Source organism: Camelus dromedarius, chromosome 6, assembly GCF_036321535.1.
Source record: "Camelus dromedarius isolate mCamDro1 chromosome 6, mCamDro1.pat, whole genome shotgun sequence".
In the NCBI taxonomy this organism is placed as follows: domain Eukaryota; kingdom Metazoa; phylum Chordata; class Mammalia; order Artiodactyla; family Camelidae; genus Camelus; species Camelus dromedarius.
In genome coordinates, this window is record NC_087441.1 from 44,912,657 (window position 1) to 44,933,933 (window position 21,277).

The following is a 21,277-nucleotide window of genomic DNA, read 5'->3' on the forward strand; positions in this document are numbered from 1 at the left end:
CGTGGGTTTTACTAATAATTTGTATCACTATGTTACTTTTTTTTCTTTCTTTTTACAATCTGTATTACTTTCGAGGCAGTTCTCAACAGAAGGAATTTCCCTTCGCAGCTAAGAAGGCTCCTTAAAGTGAGGGGACTGTACTACTAAAACCCTCCTGGCACGGAAGCAGCCCCCCACCCCGCCCCTCGCCCCGCCCCCCTGCCCCCTGCCGCTCCGCCGGGGACTCGCAGCCGCTGGGCAGCCGCGCTTCTTACCCAGCGTGGCGAGGAGCAGGCCCACTATGCGCGGGTGGGCAGCGATGGCCGGGCCCACGCGCGGGTGGATGGCCAGGTTGGCGAGCACCCGGGTCAGCTTGATGAGCACGTCCTCCGCCTGGGCCGGCGGCCTCCGCGCCGGGGGCCGCTCGTCTCCTTCCTCCACGTGCTTCCTGGAATGCAGATCCAGCTCGTAGAACGTGTGGAATAATGACAGCAGAGTTGGGAAGCTCCCTTTCTCTCTGCAAAATTGCTCACGTGCCTGGTTATTTTTCGCTGTCAGGTTGCCAAGAATAAAAACAATACGAACCACTAAATCCTGCAATAAATTAAAGACAGAGTTACAAGTGCAAAGGTGCTGGGAGAGTTGTTGGGAAGAGGACAGTATTTAATTAATTCACAATGTAATTAATTGTAAAATGGAACACTTCTGGCTTCTACTAACTTGTACAGTATTTGATTCCCAAGATTGGTACAATGTGACAGAAGAGATTAAAAGCATCTGGCAATAATGAAAGAATACAAACTAATTGATGCTGTTAGCAAGGTCTACTAACTTCAGATCCTTCAACTGAAATTCTGGCTGGCTTTTTTTTGTTTTTTTTAAAGAGAACAATTAGTTGAGCAGGGTGACATTACTAACAATATGTCGTATAAATCTAGGTCTTGACACTAACAGGTTTCTTGAGCGTCCAAATTTTTTCCTTAAAGTTCACCTTCTGCTGAAGCATTGTTTCTAGAACCAAGATGTTTTTCATCCAAGATGGCTAATCAGCTTGTGTTACAGCAGGCTTTCTCTGCATGGGCACTACTGACTGGGGGCTATCTATGTTCAGTGGCATTCCTGACTGCTCCTACTAGGTGCCAGTAGCACTCCTCCAGATGCCACAACCCAAAATGTTCAATGTCCCCTGGGGACAAAATCGCCCCGGGTTGAGAATCACTGTTACATACATACACCCCTATAAAGCAGTACTTGTCTTTCTCAACCTTTTATTACTATTTGCTAAATGGTGCATGTGTTTCATTCACTTTTCTGTTTATAAGCCGTATTTCACTATAAATAAACAAAAAATCCCAAGGTGAGAACACTTTACAGCTGAACAAGAAACATAAACAATTATGTTCTTAATTTGCCAACAGCTGGCCAACATAAGAGTTTGGTTGTTAAAGGAACACATACTGAGGGGCTACAACTGGCCAGGGTGTTAATACTCATGGTGCAGGTGCTGCGCTGTTTTATAAACAGGCTCAGAGAAGCTGCCCTGGTTACAGCCAGTGAGGGGTGGAGTCAGGATTTGAACCCAGGATTACCCAGACCTGGAGTCCTTCCTGTATCCTTGCCTCCCACATGGTCTATCACTTAATGATCTCCTCCCTTGCCTCGCCTTCTTTCAGAGCAGTAAAGGAATTATCCCCTTTTAAATGCAAATATATCACTAGAAGAGATTCTGATAAATCAGCCTTATCAGATCTGTACTTATCAGCTGCCTTAAGGAACCAGGACAAAGGGCAAAGGGCTGGGCCAGTTTCCTAGGGGAGCCAGGTCTAGGTGGGACCTGGGGGGTGGGGACAGCACCGCTGTGTGTGGCCCAGAGAGAGCTAGAGGATCTGGGACAAAGGACAAGACGTTTGGATTTGCCTGCATCAGCTCTGCCAATACCAACTTGTTCCTGCTTGTTCTTGAAAACGTTTTCCCTGGCCCTGGTGCAGAAGCAGCCAGGCTGCTGCTTGTGCAGCTGGGAATCATTTGCCAACATTAAGAAAGGACGGAGCCTAACATGACGACAAAAGCTGGCGCTGGCCCAGGAGAGAGATGATACCAGGAAAAGCCCCAGCTCAACAGGCAACCAATCACAGCTGGCCCAGTGGTCCAGCTAGGGACCCCACTCCTCCCCCAACCCCAACTGGAATGCCAGTCTTTGGAGAATTTCTGCATCCTGGGGTCCCGGGGAATACATGCACACAAACACGTCTGAGGCCAGGTGCTCTCAAGAACTCAGAATCTATTTAAGAAGACAAGGTGAAGGCATGGGGGGAAGAACAAAGATTGAGAGGGCTAAGGAAGAAGCTAGACACCCAAGGGGATCAGAGAGCCAGGCAGCCTGGTGTCATACTCATGACTTCCCTTAGCCACTCTGTGCCTCGATTAACTCATCTGTAAAATGGGGGAAGCACTGTGTGAGATTAAAGGAGACATAACAGATAAAGCACAAATTGTAGTGAGTGATGATTCAGACATTGTTCTGAACCCTTTTCTAGTACTATCGATAAAATGTTAGTAGCATTCAACTATGTGGGAAAGTCCCAGTGGTCTTAGAGGAGTTTAGGTAAGAGGACACTCAGTGAACATGGGGCTGGGGTGGGGGGTGTTGTCAGCAAAGTTATGACAATGAATTTGAGTTCAACCTTGAAAAACTAATAAAAGTGGGTATGGAGAGGGAGGACAGGTTGTTTGGCAGGGGGTAAAGGAGTATGTCTTGAGAGAGAGTCCCTGGGACAGTCCCCTTTGGGGCCTGGGGTCACTGTGTTTGTGTCTGATCACCAGAGCGTTCCCTAGAGAGGCTGAATCCTGGAGGACCTAAATCTAAACCAAGCACACATGGTTTCCTTATAAAACTCCCGTCTGATTTCACATGAAACCAGTGGTTGTGTCATGGAATTCCTGATGGTGCAGGCTCCTCCCTGGGCTCTGGAAGGAAAGCATGCCTTCACCCTGGCCACACCCAACAGCAAAGCAGACCATTATCCAACCAGGACAGAGGTTGTTTCTGAGAATTACACTCCTTGAAGGGAAAAAACTCCACTGTATCTTCTAAATTGAGGAAGATGAGCTTTTCACATAAACTCTGATAAATGATTTCTGATTAAAGATACTCTACACTAGTCCTAGCTCTGAAAATGGTAATAATCACTATTACTACAAGTAGTAGTAGCAGCAACTCATATATCGTGCTAATGATACACCAGGCATTGTTCCATGCACCCCAGTATACAAAGTAACAGATTCTCTGCACGTGATAATTTGCAGTTCTTTAATCTGAACAAAGCATTCCCAGTCTCCACGATCCAGAGAGTCACCTCCCTCATGCCTTGGATAGCAGTTACGTTTTTGGATCTCACGGTGTTCCCTGGATTGTGCTCTTCTCCCATCTCCACAAAAACACACTAAGCAAGACAGGGAAGACATTATTAGTGCTTTTAAATGACTTCTTACAGAATATAGTAAGTAGTTACATTCTGCTAGCTAAATCATTACCAGGACTAATCAATTTACCTTCTAAAATGTCACTGCCATCTTCTGAAAGATGCCCGACTATTTTTTTCTCCCTTCGCCCTCTTCCTAGCCCTGCTGCTTCACCTCCACCTCCGATGTTTGTTTTTCCGGTTGGTCTCACTCAGAAGGCATCTCTGGCCCTGTACCACTTCCACCCATCACTGCTGATTTGCCAGGAGTATTTAGACCAGATCCCTGGCTATAGGTAAAAGCAGGTATCCTCAAAGATTCTCATTCTTCAACATTCAAATGACCTCTATCCACTGTCACATGTGGTGGAATCTGGGAAAGACTAGGTGCTGCTTTTCTTGTTTGAAAAATTCCCTCAGGACCCTTCCACTTCTAAAATTCTTTGATTCCAATATCTCTGTGGGTCCTAACATGGCACAGGTGATTAAGCCTAATGTTGGAAGAAGAAACTCTAGGCTTTAGGACAGGAAGAGTGAACACTGCCGCAATACCTCCCTCCCTGCCTGCAGATGGAAAAAGGAGGGGGTGGTTTCTGGCAGCAATGGTGCCAACTGAAGGATGGCATGCAGAATCAACAAATGGGCTGGCAGATTGTGCCGTCTGCAGCACCAAACTTCCAGCAACTGCTATGTGTGCTGTTTCTGTCCTCTTTCTCAGGGTTGGCTAAGGCATCTTCCCCACCTCCGTTCCCCACCCCCCGCCATTTCTCAAATACATTCTCAGAATTGAAGGAACATGAATAGGCAAGAAGAGCAGCAGGCTCACAGGAGGCTGGCAGAGGTGGTGTTTCCTTCCTCCCATGCCAGTGCTTGTCTGGACTCATTTGGAATCCTGAAGGAGGAGGCTGAGCAAGAGGGCTTTGCGCAGCTCCTGAGCTCCGCACGGGCGGCCTCTGCGCTGCGCAGCGCCCTGCACTGGATGGCATTAGGGGAGGTTGTTTATTGCTCCACAGCCCAATCCACCTCAAGTCTACAAAACATCATTTAATTAAAGTCCTACACAGATTTGAAAAATTTGACAAAGGCCCAAATCATAGATTTGTAGAGACCACCAATGCCATAACAGAAAGTGATTTCATCAACTTGCAATTCTCCTCTGAGGTACAATACAGTCTTCCCTGTATTCTTAGATAATATCTAAGGACCACCTATAAATCAAAGCTGTACTTTTATAGTATTTTTATTAAATTTAGCACAAAGTTGCATATTCACACTACAGTGTGAAACAGCAAAATGAAGATGAATCAGGAAAGAGAACTATTTTTTTTTAAAGAAGGGAGTCTAGTATAACCAGTTCATATCAGCTTTCTAATTTTGCTTAAAACAGAATCAGCCTAGCAACGGCTCTGGCCAACCAGAGCTCAGACAAGCAGGGACACCTACTGTACGGAGCCCGACCTCAGCTGCGTGTTCCAGGTGTAGCCGGTGGGATGTTCTCTTTGGTTTAGCATATGTTGTGCCCTCGCGAGTCAGCACATTACTCAATCTGATTGGGCTCCACATGCCTATAAATAAAATTACTCTGACTAGGACAAAACAAGGAACAGGACACTGCTGAACAGAGTGGTCTCTGGCAAGTTTCAACGGTGGCAGCAGCTGTGTTGAATGTTACTTTCCACATGAGAGAGACTGGCCTAAAGTCAATGAAGGAGATGTCCCCCTGCTCAGAGATGTGGAAACTGAAGCTTCAAGAGGCTCACTGGCCCCAGAGTCCAACACTGGTGAAGGGAAGAGGCAGGATTTGGCCAATCACTGCGCTACTTACAAGTGGATTCCAAAACCACCACAGCCCACCTCCTCATTCCCATGACCCTCAGCTTCCCCCTAGACTCGGCCCCTGAGGCATCCTTGACTCCTCCCAATCTTACTCCCCTCAGCAGTCACCAGTTCCCTCCAGTCTGTCAGCTCAATCTCTCTGACCCCCTCCTTCCCACGCCCACTCTGGCCAACCCGGCTGTAAACAATCTTGTCAGAGACCCTGACAGGCTCTTCCCTTGGTGACCAAGATTAACACCACTTCTTGAAGCACAGCTCTTACATCATCCTCTTGCTCAAAAACATCCAATGCCTATTAAATGCCAAAGCCAGCATCTAATGTACCATCTGGCTTCATGCGACCACTTCTGCATTACCTCACCTTATTCCCCACCCACAGCCAACCAGTGGGAACACATTCCTCCCTGCCTCCCACACCCTTCCTACCATGTTGTGCCTTAAAATAACCATGTGCAGCATGTTGACCATCGGGAAGGAACCGTATCAAGCTGTCACATAAAGAGTCAACTCTGTTCAGCAGACTCCATAACTTCCTTAGGAGAGGAGTACTTCTCCTAAGTCAAGGAAAACATTTTAGAAAGATTTTCAAAAAATGGGTTGAAATTGAAGGGGTTGTAAGTGTGTTTAAAATCAGGGGAGGGCTGGGGGAGAGTGTAGCTCACTGGCAGAGCACATGCTTAGCATGCACCAGGTCCTGGGTTCAATTCTCAGTATCTCCAGTAAAAAATAAATAAATAAATCTAATTACCTCTCCCCCACTAAAAAATAAACAAAAATAATTTAAAAATGAATGCAAAAAAAAAAAAAAAAATCAGGGGAGGGGAGGATATAGCCCACTGGTAGAATGCTGTGCTTAGCATGCACGAGGTCCTGGATTCAACCTCCAGTACCTCCATTAAATAAATAAATAAACTTAATTATCTCCCCCCTCAAAAATAAACAAACAAAAACCAAAAAACCCTAAAAAAAAAAAGACTTTATCACATATATTCCCAATCTCATTATGAAAGATACATTTAGAGATGACATTATACAACCTCTTTCAACAGACAGGTAAAGTTTATAAGTTCAAATCCACATCTGTAAGCAAGATGATTGATATTGGACCATAAACAAAAAAAAATCAGAACCCTCTCTTAGCCAAAAAATTAAATTCATCAAAATGCCCTGTTTAAATTTTGGTCAGAAACTTCTCATGCAGTCTGGTTCTGAGAGCTGAATTAGGATTTGCAATTTGCAACATTTACCCGACTTCCCAGCCTCAAACAAAACACCAACATTAATTGAGCTTATAGGTGGCCTGAAGAACAGATAAATTTCACCAGTTGGGAAGACACTGCACTGCTGCAGAAATACTAATTAACCCTGGGCTACTGAAAGTGGGTCAACAGTTTGCCAAAGTGCTGAGCCCGACAAAATGGAAAAATCTGAGATACTGGAGACTCAAAACCAGAATCTAAGTAGAAAATCATTTAAAAACCAGAAGAGATTATACTTGATGCCTCCCTCCAGCTATCCATTCCGTCAGCAATCAGTGACTGCGCCCACTGCTTCCCAACGCGGCTATCATTCAAAAGCACCAGGGCGATGCTAGAATTTCACAGCGCTCCGTTCTTTTTTAAGTCAGCAGACATAAATCAGGCATTTGGGTTCTGTGCTGAGTGGGGGGAAGAGCCAGTTCCACAAGGGCAAAGCAGCAGGAGCTGGAAAGAATGAACAAGCTCAGGGCTTATCATGCCGCCCGCCTGGTCAGGGGTGCACACCAAGGCCAAGGCTGAAAAATAGGAGCGAGCTCAGCCAAATGCTCGCGGCACCCACTGGGAATGTGCCTGCAGAGGGGCTGGGAAGAGAGCCACAGGCACGCTCCTACCAGGCAGGAGGCAAGAGGGCGAGCGGGAGCCAAGTCGCCATATAAAGGCGCCAGGGGAAGGGGTGGAGGCTCCTCCCTAACCAATCCTCACTGCCCCAAAGAGGATGGAGGGGAGAGAGAGGTCACGTTAGCGCTGGCCGGCTGCACGGCTGTGGTTGTACTGGAGACGAACAGCTCAAAAGGGGGCAGATGTTTTTGCTTTCAGCCCACGGTCTCCAGACATTCCAGGTCTAGTTTTTGACACCGCGATGCCTGAGCACTCCAAATCAGACACTCCAATTCACAAGGCTGAAGACAGTCATGTGCCTGAAAGAGGTCTAAATGGAATGAGAGACGCAGGACTTTAAAAGCAGCACAAGGAAGGACACGTCAGGGGATTCCCAGACGGAGTTCTCTGAGGCTCTGACTGCCCTGCATCTGGAAGTTCTGTTTTTAAAAAACCAAGAAATTGACAATATTTGAAAGTGGAGAGGGTTAGATAGACAGCTATTTGATGGACACAAGTGATGGAAATGTAGACAAAGGTTATTCTTTTTGGACTGTGACCTTTGCAAAATATTGCCAGTCTTGTACATCTTATTTGAGGCATTTTACCAGATGTCCTGCTCAGTTGGTATTTACAGGAGAAACGGGGGAAAATCCCTTCATGTTCTTCCAAAAAACACACTCAAATGTAGTTTACTGAGATGCTAAATGCGGCAACACTGACGTTAGAGGCACCTCCCGAGGCAGGCTCTGCTTCACAACAGACCCTGCTCCTGCCTTCGACACCAGGCCCATCTGTGCGCACATTTGGTTTGTACCAAATGCAGTTTACACCAGAAAGCATACAATATGTGCATACTTCTTAAATGAAACTTGTCATTTAACTGAATTTTGGTCAGCATTTTAAATAGATACTTTACCTAATGCTAAAGTTTGGCTTTCAAACTGCACCCTGCTGACTGAAGTGCTGTTTCACTCTCAGTTTTTGTGTGTATGGGAACTGGGAGTGACTAGCTGGACCGTGGATCTTGGACAAATCAACCTCACAGACATGCATGAGCCAAAGACGTTTCCCTTGTTCTCCCTGAGGAAGTCCTTTTTGAGAGCTGGGAGGAGTGGATTCCTTTTCTCTGAGACCACTTTGCACTAGAAACCCTTGGCTTAGACCACAACCATCATATTCCTACAAGCCCATGTCACTGAAGGGCCATGTGCAGAGAGGTGGAGCAAACCAAACTGGCTATTATTTTAAATGAACGACTCTCCCTCAAGTTTATCTGCTGCAAACTTACAAAGTTTAGATATGGGTATATACCGACCTTTCTCGAAGCAGGGCATCTGCAGGAATATTTCTTGATTTTTTAACAAAAAATTTGGTAGTTGTTTCACTAGCAAATGAATCAATAACTCATGGCTCATCTCGCCAACTGAAGTTAAGGAGCCCTCCCACCAGGAGCCAGTTCAAGGGTCCCCAGGGCCCTGTGGGAGGAGGCCCTGTGCTCACCTCTCCTGAGTGGCCCACTCCGACCAGGGCCTGAAGCCCAATCTGTGCAATGGCTGTGTTATCAAAATGGGTTTGGTCTCAGGGTGACTTGTTTTGACACAAGTCTGGCAGAGGAATTTCCTGGAAGGGTCAAAGGACCCATCTCATTTTCTCTGGCTAAGGAAGTGCTCCCTGCTGTTGGCACAGGATATGTGGCTATCATCACTTACCAGGGAAAGCGACACCGACACCTGGCATGTCTTGCCAATTTGGTTCCTACTTTGTGAGGGAGATTCACTTTCGGCCACATGTCTGTAGCAAAAGACTGACCCTGTGTGGCTGCTTTAATTAGTCACTTTAAAAACCTCTTGAGGTTTTGTAGAAAACCCTCCACTGTCAGTCCTGGGGAAAAAAAATTGTTCTAAGGAACCATCTTAGTAATTTATACCACAGGTTCCCAAACCTGTTCTTCACTGGAATTACCTGAGGAGACTTAAAACTAGGTCCTGGGGCCCCATCCCAGACCTGAATCAGAATTTCCCAGGGTGGGGCCTGAGAACATGCACTTTTAAAGCTCCCCAAGTTTAGGACCCACTGATTCAAATCAAGAGAAAATTAGAAATCTTACTACCTTAACACCCACTATCTGTTTTGATATCACGTTTAAAAATAATATGAATCCATGTTCCTTGTAAATAATTCTCACAACACCGATGTGTAGAAAATAAACATGAAAATTCCCCTCCCCCTTAACACTTCATTATCAACTGACTTAATAGGGACAGATTAAGGACATTAAAAAACACCCATTCTCATTTGCTGAAGTCAGACTTTAACCTTGAAAAGAGATGAATATGAATAATGTAAAAAAAAAAAAAAGGGAAAATTTTTTACTTTTGACATTTTGTCACACAATTTCTTTTCCTTTTTTTCCCTTGAATGGAAAACAACATCAGATGCGGGAGGAAATACTCTACTTGTCCGAGCACCCAGCTCTGGTGCTAGCTGATTCCAAGCAGGATTCCCTCGCCTCCCCGGTGAACTCTGGAAGCAGCTGGCCACAGATTCCTGCCAACCTCCTCACCTGACTGATAAAACTCACTGAAAGAGGTGTGTGTAGGTGACAGTTCATTTATTACTAAAGAGAGTTTTTCTTTTTCTTTTTCTTTTCCTTTCCTTTTTTTCTTTTTTTTGAGATTTTTGTTCCTGTGTTCTTCAAAAATACAGTTAGCTGTAACAAAATTTAATTTAAAAATGAGTCCTAGAAAAATGAAATCTCAGCTGATTGCCAATGTAGTCCTCAGACTTTTAAGACAAAGGCAACACTAACCTCTGAGAACAAGGATAAGGTCTATAGACTCTTTCTGATTGTTTAATCACTGGGTGACAGCTATGTACATGAAGAGATCATAGAACTTCCGAAGTACGCATGTGTCTACAACCCAAGTTAGTCTTGGAGAAACATTTCCTAGAGCTGAAAAAAACCATAGTTCTAGGAAGTAATAATTCCATTTTAAAATTGCTAGAGGACTGATGTATGTTTCAGAGATCAGTTCAAAGCCTCAACACCCAGGTAAGCCTCAGGTGTAGCAAAGTTTGAGCCCCTATAGATTAATACACTCACATCAGCATATGATGTGGGGTTTCTGGAAATTACTTTAATCTCTAGGCAAAGAGGAAAAACGAATCACATCATACTGCCCACCTGGGCCAAGGGGAACAGGAATGCTCTGCTAGGATGCTGTGCTGAAGTCATTTAAGGTCCATCATTTTTGTTTTGCTGTTGTTATGGCAGTCCACCAATTTAAAAAAAAAAAAGTGAGAAAAATTATTATTATTTCCTCCTCCAAAGTAGGAAGAGGAAAGTACATATTTAAGGAAGAAATGCTAAAGGACTAGAAGAAATACTGTATAATACTTGACGGATTCCAAAGCATTTCACATACTCAAAACTCATGCTTTGAGCACTTATTCATGAGTCCGTTATGCCAAGCATCACCTCAAGTTTATCAAGACAAGGCCTGTGTCCTTAGGAAATCCCAAAAGTGGGTGAAGCAGCTACACAAATGATAACCATTTGGAGAATCACAAAAGAAATATTTACAAGGATCCCTGAGAGCTTTTGGCTTATGATTTTAGGAAGTAGTTGGGACATAAAATTCTTCCTTGTTGCCTGAATAATTCCTGTGCTCTTCTAAAATATTTTGGTTGTGAGGAAAATATAGATCATGTATCTATTTCTCTTATGATAAAAAAATCAAAGATGGTTCAAAACTAACATTGCATTCTTATGCATAAGTAAAAGATAGTATAGACTCAAAGTATAATTTGTAAAAAGTTAACATGGCTCCCATAGAAATATAAAATTAACATATTAAAATATTATTTATCTCATTAATAAGGGAAGCCAATACAATGGTAAAGTTGGCTCCAAGAACCATCAAAGAACTGGGTGTTTACAAGCATTAAAAAGAATGTTAGAATAAGATTACTAGTTGGATACACACCTGGCTAATAGCTTAAGGGTAATAAACCATAACTTTGAGGTTATCTTGTCTACCAGAAAAAAAATCTACAAATTAATGTGTAACTTTATAGTGTCTGAGTTCTAATCAAATAGTAAACAACAAGTTTAAACAAAGATACATTCTCCTTGAGAATTAAGCCCTGCCTGTTAAACAATGACCCAATATAACTTGTCAGGACATGTAGGTTCCCACCCCACACCCCAGTTCTAAGTTTTGGATAATTTTTCTTAATAATAGTGAAATGGTTAAGATCAGTGACATACTACTTGGGTCTTTAGCTCTGGCTGTACTAGGTGGGTGTACTAGCTACATTAAAGTCTTTGAAATGATGCATGCAGTGTGTAACCTTTTGGGATTGGCTTTTTTCACTCAGTGTAATTCTCTGAAGATTCATCTAGATTGCAGTGTGCATCAATAGTTCATTCTTTTTATGGCTGAATAGTATTCCACGGTGTGGATATTCCATAGTTTGTTTAGCCATTCATCCAGTGAAGGACAAATTTGGTTGTTTCTAGTTTTTGGCTATTACAAATAAAGCTGCTACGAACATTTGAAAAATAAAAATAAAATGATGCACTGAAGAGGAAGAAAATGACTGGTCTTCGAAGTCTTTACAGAGAAGGGAACACAAGAGCTACATCTTGAAATGTGAATTGGCTTCCAAAGATGAGAAGGGACAAGAGAAATTTCATCAGAGTCCCTCAAGCCTTTCTCATTAAGAACCTATTCATATTCAAATTTATTTTAGACTTTTTAAATGTTATTTTTTTTAAGTGTTACTTTAACGAGTTTGGTTATGAGGTCCCCCTGCTAATTGCAAATAATTGCAAAAGACAGATAAGGATTACCAAAGGCAAACTTAACAACAACAGAAAGGGAGAGAGGGAAATCTACAAAAAGAAGACACAGACACTTAAAGAACTTCATCAATAGACTCCTGCTCCCACCGTGGGACAAATAACTTCTAGAGTAACAATTAATGCTGGCAATATTGGCCTTTGGCATCAAGAAGAGGTTAAATTATTTTTAATCTCTTCTGAGAAGACAAGGAAATATGTAATATAATTGAATATGATTTTCACAACAATGATTAAAATAATTTTGGTGATTGGGGGATAAACTACACATTTCTTTGACGGTTCTGAAAGCAACATGTTGCTGTACTTAGCTTGCAAGATGCTCTTTACTCTTCTTTGGGCCAAAATAATTTCAATAGAAACATAAAATTATAACATAAATTAATGGAGAAAAATGTGGCTTTTAAACATCAATTTTGCTTTACACACAACTATTGGCCCAAAGTGAAAAGCAGTTCAGTAAGAAGTGTGTTAAAATTTTATGCCAATTAAACTTTTAGTTCCTTGAACCAGAACAAGCACACCCTTAACTATGCTGACATCTCAAATATTTCACGTTAGCAAGACACCAGGACTTTTCACTGTTTATTAGCCATAGCCATCACCTAAGCTAAAATCAGAGAAACTAAAAGTTACCTGCCAGGAATGCCGTAAAACAACAGGGCTATTTGTCAGTACTGAACTGATGGGGGTTTTCTTTCTTTTTTAAAAAAAAATTACGGGTTATGACATAATTTGAAATCAAACTGTTAAACAGAAATGTTTCACCCACATTTAAAAATTCTAGTGCAAGGCCAAGGTGTCTTCTCCACTTACTGTCATCTAAGTCATCCATGATCAAAACACCAAAGCAAAGAAGAAACAATGATGGTAAAATAAGATTACAATGAAAACCCATAAAATAATTCCATAAAACAAAACTAAAAAAATAAAATCCATAAGTAAATCTCTCTTTAAGTATGATATCTAAAAGATTCTTTTAATGTTACAGTAAACTATCTTTTCTACCATTTGAATTTTTTCCTTAAAAAAGAAAACCAAGAATAGGAGTGCCTAAGCTCCTATTGGGTTACTTCACTTATCCAAATATTAGAGTTCTGACAATACATTGTACCAAAATCTAAATCAATAAATGCTTAGTGGACACTGAAATTAACAATAGACTGTGAATATTTTAAGGAAGATTAATCAAATTCATTCTTCACCTGACATAGCAAATTCTTATACTTTGAAGTCTTTCAAATTCTGTAATTTAGAGAAGATAGAAGATACATAGGGGGAAGCATTTGTACTCCAACTACTCAGAATCAGGAACTCATGGGCATACTTGTAAATCTGCTTTTTAAAGTTAAATAGAAGCTTATTAACACTTTAAGCAAAGTTTCATCATTTTTAAAGTGTAGTAATGGTATAACATGAGCACAGAAATTTCTTTATCATCTATATAACCAAAAGAGACCAGTAACCTTTTTAGTAAATAACTGATAATAGTGTAAAATCTGACAAATTTAGTCATTCTCAGCAGAAGTATTTGGCTGGGTAAAAATCAGTTCAGTGCTATTTGTGGCAAACCACATTTCGAGGTGGTTTTGATATGGCAAATATAAACAAACACAAAACTTTATGTTAAAATAGTCTTAGTATATACATAAATTATTTGGTTTTAAACTGGTGAAACCTACTGTGTGATTTTGAAAATTTACCACAATTGAAATGAATATATATTGTCCTCATGTATAAACTGTCTCCACTAAAGAGTTGATGTCACTTGAATCATTTATAAAGGCGAATAAACTAGACTGCATTTAGTGAATAATCAAAAACTTATAATACAAATTAGTATGTGTATCAAGTATTATAATTTTATTAAGGGGAAATCATTTGTGAGTTCTTTCCTTTTTTAAACAGCTTTACACAGTTTTGTCCAATCCATTAAAACCAAATTATTTCCTTTAAATACTTACCTAGAAATGTCATCTTCTAAATGCAACAGTATCAAAAAGTTAAGAGAATTTCAGGGCTGGAAGAATCTTCAGAGAATACCCAGTGTAGGGGATTCCAAATTATAGTTTGCATCAGAAGTCCCTGTAGTTCTTGGCTAGGCCCCTCTGCACCCATCTGGCTTAGTAGGCTGGGGCTGGGCCTTAGAAATAACCAGTGTAACCCCACCCCACCCAAAGGTGACTTTCATGTAGGGGTCTACAGATCACTGGAAGGAACGACACTGTAGTAGTCCACCCACCCTCTACCCCAAATCATGAATCCTCCTAATGCATCGACATCCTGTTGAGCCCATTCCTGCCTCAAACTACTCCTTCCCCAACTCCTGTGTGGAACTCTCTGCCTCCTGGGAACAGCCTGTCATACACTGAATGGAAGCTTCTAATAGAAACCTGTACATTCAAAACATAGTCATTCAACTTGGGCTTACACAAATACACCAGTGCAAAGAAAGACACGTTGAAGAATTAAATGTGTGAAGAACTGACCTGCTTCTTCTGGTATTTGTTTATCAGATTCAAAAACAAGGCGTAACATCTGGAATAGTTGGCCAAGGCTACACAGCAGTCATGATAAGAAGTAAGTTTGCTGCAGAAATATCAAATGGGAAAACAAAAAATAAACTTTGTTTTTCTATAAAGCTCAAATATACGTAGTGTTACTTTAAATGCAGACCTTCAAAGCATTGCCCTATGCATGAGAAGGAGACCAGAAGTACTCCACACACCAGTCCAGAGAAGCCTCATGGAGGCTTGTGGTCTGCTCTAGACTTGGCGGGGCAGGGGATGGGAGCATGGGGAAAAATTTTTTTAAAGACCTTTGGACAAGAGAAACCTGAAACCTCTAACACATGTACAAGGTGTGAATTTACACTGCCCATGTAGTTCAGAAAACACAAGCTAAGAAATTTACATAAAATCTGGTTGGACACCAACCAGTCAATCTCCTGGAGCTCCATCAGAAGCAAATGTTAAACTGCTTGAATATACTAGTGGTAGTGGTACATTATTATTGGGCAAAATAGACCGTAAGGCAAAAAGCCTTGAGAATAGCTTCAAATTTTCAAAACTAAGCAAGCAAACAAAACCCACAAGGCAGTATTGACAAACCTACATCAAATTGATAGATGATCATAAATCTCTCATTAAGTGACAGATTAATAGGTAAAACAACATTAATGTTTTAAAAACTTGATCATGTACCAGGCCATTAATAAGTCTAAGGAAATTTTCAAAGAATTGGTGTCTCAGATCACATTTTCTGGTCAAAGTAGATACTAACTACTATATATAAAACAGATAAACAACAAGGTCCTACTATATAGCACAGGGAACTATATTCAGTGTCTTCATTCAGTAATGGCCTATAATGAAAAAGAATATGAAAAGAAACATATATATAATATAAATGAATCACTATGCTATACAGCAGAAATTAACACATTGTAAATCAATTATATATAAATTATATATAAGTGAAATATATATACTTCTATATATATTGAAGTATATATACTTCAATTAGAAAGTGAATAAATAAATAAAAATAAATAAACATGTTAAAAAAGAAATCAATTAAAAATACATTGTTTGAAAAACAAACTTCTAGAGATTTCAAGACATATAACTTATGGGTCAAACACAAAAACAAAAATACACTTATATCTGAGTAATAACAAAAATGCTACAAATCAAAATTTGTGAGATGTAGCTGCAGCAGTAGTTAGAGGAAAATCTATAACCTTAAGAAGGCTGAAAAGAAAGGAACTGAATATCTAACCAAAGCAGAAGAAAAATATATCAAGAAAGAGTAGAAGAAGGGGATTACTAAGGATAAGAACAGAAGGAATAAAACAGAAAATAAACATACAGTAGAGTGGATCAATAAATCTGTTGGTTCTTTGCAAAAACTAATAAAATTGGCAAACCTTTGGCAAGAATCATCAAGAAAAAAAAGAGAAACATAATAAACAATCAAAATAAGGAATGAAAATCAATATCAAAATGAAGAGGCAGTATAACATAGTGGTTAAATGTATGAATTCTACCTGGTTTGAATGGCCCTGGGAAAACTATCAAATTTCTCTATGCCTCAGGCTTCTTATATGCACAATGAAGATAATAATAAAAGTACCTACCTTTTAAAGTTGTTATCAGGAGTAAATGAATTAGTTTTTGGAAAGTGCTTAGAACATTGCCTGGCACATAGTAGGTACTGTATGAGTGCTTGTTAAATAAATAATATAACCATAAGGGGCACAATTAAGATGCAACAGAGGTTAAAAAGATAATAAGAGAATATCTGGAATGATTTTAGTTTGAAAACTTAAATAAATGGAAAAATTCCTATAAAAATATAAAACTTTTAGAAACTGACCCAAATAGAAACAGGAAATACGACTAGACATAAAGCCATTAAAGAAAGTGACTCAGTAGTCAACGGTATTCACACATGCATGCATACACGCAGATACACACACACATACACCAGGATAAAACAGTTTTTGAAGCAAGTTCTACAAACTTTTCAAGGAACAGTAAGTTTAATTTTCAGAAATTCTTCTAGAAAACAGAAGCATGTTTGAATATATCCCAGCTCATTTTATGAGGCTAGTATAAACTTGACACTAAAGCCAGACAAGGACAATATGAGAAAGGAAACATACTTTCAAGGTCAATCTAACGCGTTACCATGTGAAAAATCCTAAACACAATATTATTTAAATAAACCTAGTGATATATAATGGTTTAACATGAGAAAATCTATTAACGTAATCTAGAACATTAATAAATTAAACAAAGAAAATCCACATAATCAAAATAGACTTAGGGCAAGCATTCAAAGCAATTTAAAATCCATTAATGAGAGAAAATTGTTCCTTAACTGTTAAAGGGCATCTACAAAAACCTATAACAAATATTAATTTCAACTGGTAAACCCCCCAAAATACTTCCTTTAAAGTCAGAAGGAAGTCAGCCAGCTGAATACTCTCACAACTTTGTATTGGATATCCTAAGCAATGCACCTAAGAAAAAGGAGGGGACAGGGGCGAAGAGTTGTAATAGTGGGAAAAAAACAGTAGTGTCCTCTTTTGCATATAATTTGCATATAAAATCCAAGAGACTCTATAGACTAACTTTAAGACCTAATGTTAATCAAGATTTCCTGGATATAAGCTAACAAGCAAACTACATCCATACTACTCATATACATAAGCAGTATTCATTAGAATTTTTTTTTAAAAATTACATTCATAATTGCAGCAAAAGCCATCCAAGGAAGGAATACATCCAACAAAAGATGTATAAAAACTTTTTGGAGAAAATTATAAAATTTTCTTATAAGAAGACATCACAAATATTTATTTACGTTGTGATGGGGGGAGGGTATAGCTCAAGTGGTAGAGTGCATGCTTAGCATACACAAGGTCCTGGGTTCAATCCCTAGTACCTCCTCTAAAAATAAATAAGTAAACCTAATTACCTACCCCCCCCAAAAAAATGTTTACTGATGGAAGACTCGACATCATAAAGATGTCAGTTCTCTCCACCTCCATCCCAACTGCTCTACATACTCAGTGTGGTTCCATGAAAAAAATTCAAAGTTCCTATATGGATTTTACCTGATTCTCCAATTCATGAAGAAGAGAAAATAAGAATTTGTATCTTAAAGGAGAAAAGAAGTGAGGGATTAACCTTATAGCAAGATTAAAATCCATAATAGTAAAAACAATGTGGTACTGGTCTGAGGATGGACTGAACAGAATGCCTAGAAACAGACCTGCGTGCAGATGGAGCCTTGTGTTTGACTGACTAGGCATTCAAAATTAGTGAAAAAAAAAGGATGGCATAGTCGATAAAATGTGCTGGGAAAACTGTCTATCCCCATGGGAAAAAATTAAATTGGATCTCTACATGCCGCTGTACACAGAAAGAAACTCTTTACGATTTTACAGGGCTTCAAAAGGGGAGTAATTAAGTACCCAGACAGGAAAGTGCATTGCTAAAAGATCAAAGCTGGACTCCTATCCTCATGCTGGGGTCAATTACAAGTTCAGTCTTTAGGAAATTTTGTACTTTGTTAAACAACTACAATATTATCGTTCAAGAAAGGTCCAGGTCTCTTGAGGGATCATTATGTGAAAACACTGGCAAAGAGCAGTGAGGGAACAAATATAAAAGCATAATTAAAAGACAGTTCTGAAATATAGCTACATCTAACTTTGAGGCAACCTGTTTTCAGAGATCATCGCTTCTGGAGTAAAGTAGAAACATGACTAGGGAATGCGTGAGCCAAAGTTCTGTCAAACAACTGAAATAAAATAACCTTTGATTACAAATTAAGTCAGGTCAGACTTTCTAGGCAATGGCCTCTTTCTTGAGTTAAAACCCTTAAGCGTCGTTTACAAATGCACGAGTAAGTTTGCCATGTTTTGCGGTGTATCTCTTTATCTCCAACAAGCTGAGAGGAAGTTTTATTTGCTTGTTTTGTAAAAATACTAGGATAACTCACAACTCACAACTTTAGTAAAAGTAACTTACAATCAATGAGTTTAGATTCACATTAGAAACACATAAGAAATGGAGTCATTGGTTTAAATAACTTATTTTTAACTTGGGCCACTAGATTTACCTTTTGTTCTAGGTGAGGTAAAAAGCAAAAACAGGATCCTTGCCAGTCACGCACACAAATATTAAAGATAACCCCAAAATCTAAGCATTAACATTTCTGGAAGGCTGCTTTGTTTTCCTAGTCTACCTACCTGAATATTCTGGCAATATTGGTGCAGACATCCTTGTCACCTGTGTACTGTCCCATCACCGTGCACAGCTGGGGAAGGGCACTGATGCTTAGCAGCTTACTTCTTGCCAGTGGTGAATCAACCAAGTTTCTCAGCGTAGCAGTCATCTGAGAAAAACATGTTAGTGCCATTTTTTAATATTTGAAAATACAGCAACACTAATCAGCATAGCACAATTCATACCATAAGTGTAGTTACATCAGAAACTAAACCGAGGCCCCGTTATGCATCTCCCATCAGAGAACATGGGCCTAGTCACAAGCAGTATAACATGAAAACCAAGAAATGAATGCAAAGAAAGTCTACGTTGGTTCAAAAGTAATGAATGAAATATTCGTGTTAAGAAGCAATTAATATACCCAAACCCCAGGGTTAAACAAATCTTCATCTGGGTTTAGCAGCAGTCATGAGATCATCTACTGACCCTGTGACATGGCAGGTCAGTTCCACAGATTAGAAACTTCTTCTTCCATATTCTTATAAGTACCATCAAATAATAATGTTTTATCCAAAGAATATTCTCTTCCAAGAGGAAAGGACTGATGTCTTACAAATTTGTCTTATTTTGTAAAAAAAAAAAAAAAAAGTTCAGAAAAGCTATGTACGTTAACCCTTGTCTAAAAGTGGAGAAGAGAACAATTTAACAAATTCATGAAATAAAAGTTGCTGTTACCTAATCATTTTAAATATGTAGGGTGAGTGTTCCTCGTGGGATGGTTTAGGCAGACTACTGGTTAAGGGGGTTAGCTCAGGAGTTAGTCAAACCCCAGCCCTACCACTCACCAGCTTAGCTTAGTTACCCTCCCAGAGCACATTTTTCTCATCAGTAAAGTGGGGATGGTGATAACTACCCTGGGGCTGTTAGGATTCAAAGGGATGAGATGAATGGATGGCATTGCCAGTGCCAGCGAACTAACAGGAGCTCAAAACTTGTGTGTCCCAGCCCCAACTCTGTTGTGGGTCTTCACCCCCAAAATGCAGAAGAGATCACTGGCCTAGAGTGAATAATGGATATTTTCAAGTCTCAAATCTCATCCTAGTTATGCGACTTCCATGCTTACTCATTCCTCAACTTCCCCCTTTCCTCATCTGTGAAAAGGGGGTTATAATTCCTGCTCACCAGTTGGGGTTGTGTGCATCAGGCAGAAAAAAGGTAACAATGTTTTCCTACACTGTAAAGCATTATGTAAATATTAAGCATCATTACAGCCATAATTAATAAACTTTACAAACAGTTATTAAGATGACATGTATCTTTGATTAGTTTTCCTTTGTAACAACCACAACAAAAGGATTTTGTTAAAATATAACTGTCCACTTTGAAAGCAGAGAAAATAAAAATAATGCTCCAAGAAAATGTGAGCCAGTCTTTTGTAGTCAATTCAATTATGCAGCACTTCAGTAAACTTTTCCCTGAAAGATTCGGTATCCAAAACATTGGAGGAGAAACAAACTATTCAGGCATTCCATTTGACCGCGGATCTACAATGTAGTCTCCTATCCTAAGGAATAGGCCTTCTGTGAAAGCTAATAAACCATTCTAGGCATTCCAGGCCATCACCACAATAAAATGGAAAATTCTCATCATCTGACCCTGGCTCTACCTGTTCTTCTTCAGAGACAGCCCAGGCACTGGAGCACTGCTGGTTTGTATCAGTCCAAAGGATGACTCAAAGCTTCCCTTCTCCAACACCAAAGAACGTTGATGTCCCTGTGAATCCTGGCCTGAACCAGACAGAGACCATGGGAGACCAAGCAACCCCTATTCCACCCATCGTGCACAGAAACACTTCCCCTTCCCTGGTCCCCAAGGCTTCACAGAGTGGGCACCTCAATCTGCTGTCATCTTCTTGCTCCCCACACTTGACCTCTGGCACAGGATGCTGTCAGCAGGAGGTTCCATAGTTTTCTTAGGGAGCTTTTATTTTCTTGTTTCAACCTTAGTTTTTTTCTCCCCTCCTTAGAAAAAGTTATGACAGCTTAAGGTTCTTTTTCCCCCAATACAGAACTTTTACAAATGGCCTGAATCAAGAGTGGAAACACACATTTATACAAGACACATTACCTGATTTTAAATCCGTCTCCATTTACTGCCTATATCACATAGTGTGGAGTACATGCAGTTGAGTGAGATATGCCACCTCGAATGTTTCCAAATTTGTCAGCTGTGATGCTGGCAGAATTAACATATGTATAACATATACTTTGCACTTGAAAAATACATAGTGGTGCTTCAATGTATGACACCACCATCGATCCAGCTGCTCAAGTCCCAGGCCTCAGAGATATTCCAGAATCCCGCGTTTCTGCTTTCTGTCACCCTAAGCCCTACTGGCTCTTTGCCCACTGCTCCTGGGATTCCGTTTCCTGACCATGGTTTACAAGGCCCAGTATGGCCCAAATTTTACCAATCCCTCAAACTTCATCTCATCCACACACCCCTCCACAAACTACTTACCTTAGGTGACTTAACATT

General features: G+C 40.2%; 1 protein-coding gene across 1 annotated transcript in view; it reads right to left on the reverse strand.

Annotated features, from left to right (window-relative positions):
* The window catches only part of ARMC2 (armadillo repeat containing 2), a 176,957-nt gene that overhangs the window by 13,430 nt on the left and 142,250 nt on the right, over positions 1-21,277 (reverse strand). The window contains exons 15-17 of the mRNA XM_064486802.1: positions 18,763-18,908; positions 14,489-14,588; positions 255-573 (exon numbers count right to left, since the gene is read on the reverse strand). Coding sequence (XP_064342872.1) covers positions 255-573; positions 14,489-14,588; positions 18,763-18,908 — 565 coding nt within the window. The remainder of the gene's footprint in view (positions 1-254; positions 574-14,488; positions 14,589-18,762; positions 18,909-21,277) is intronic.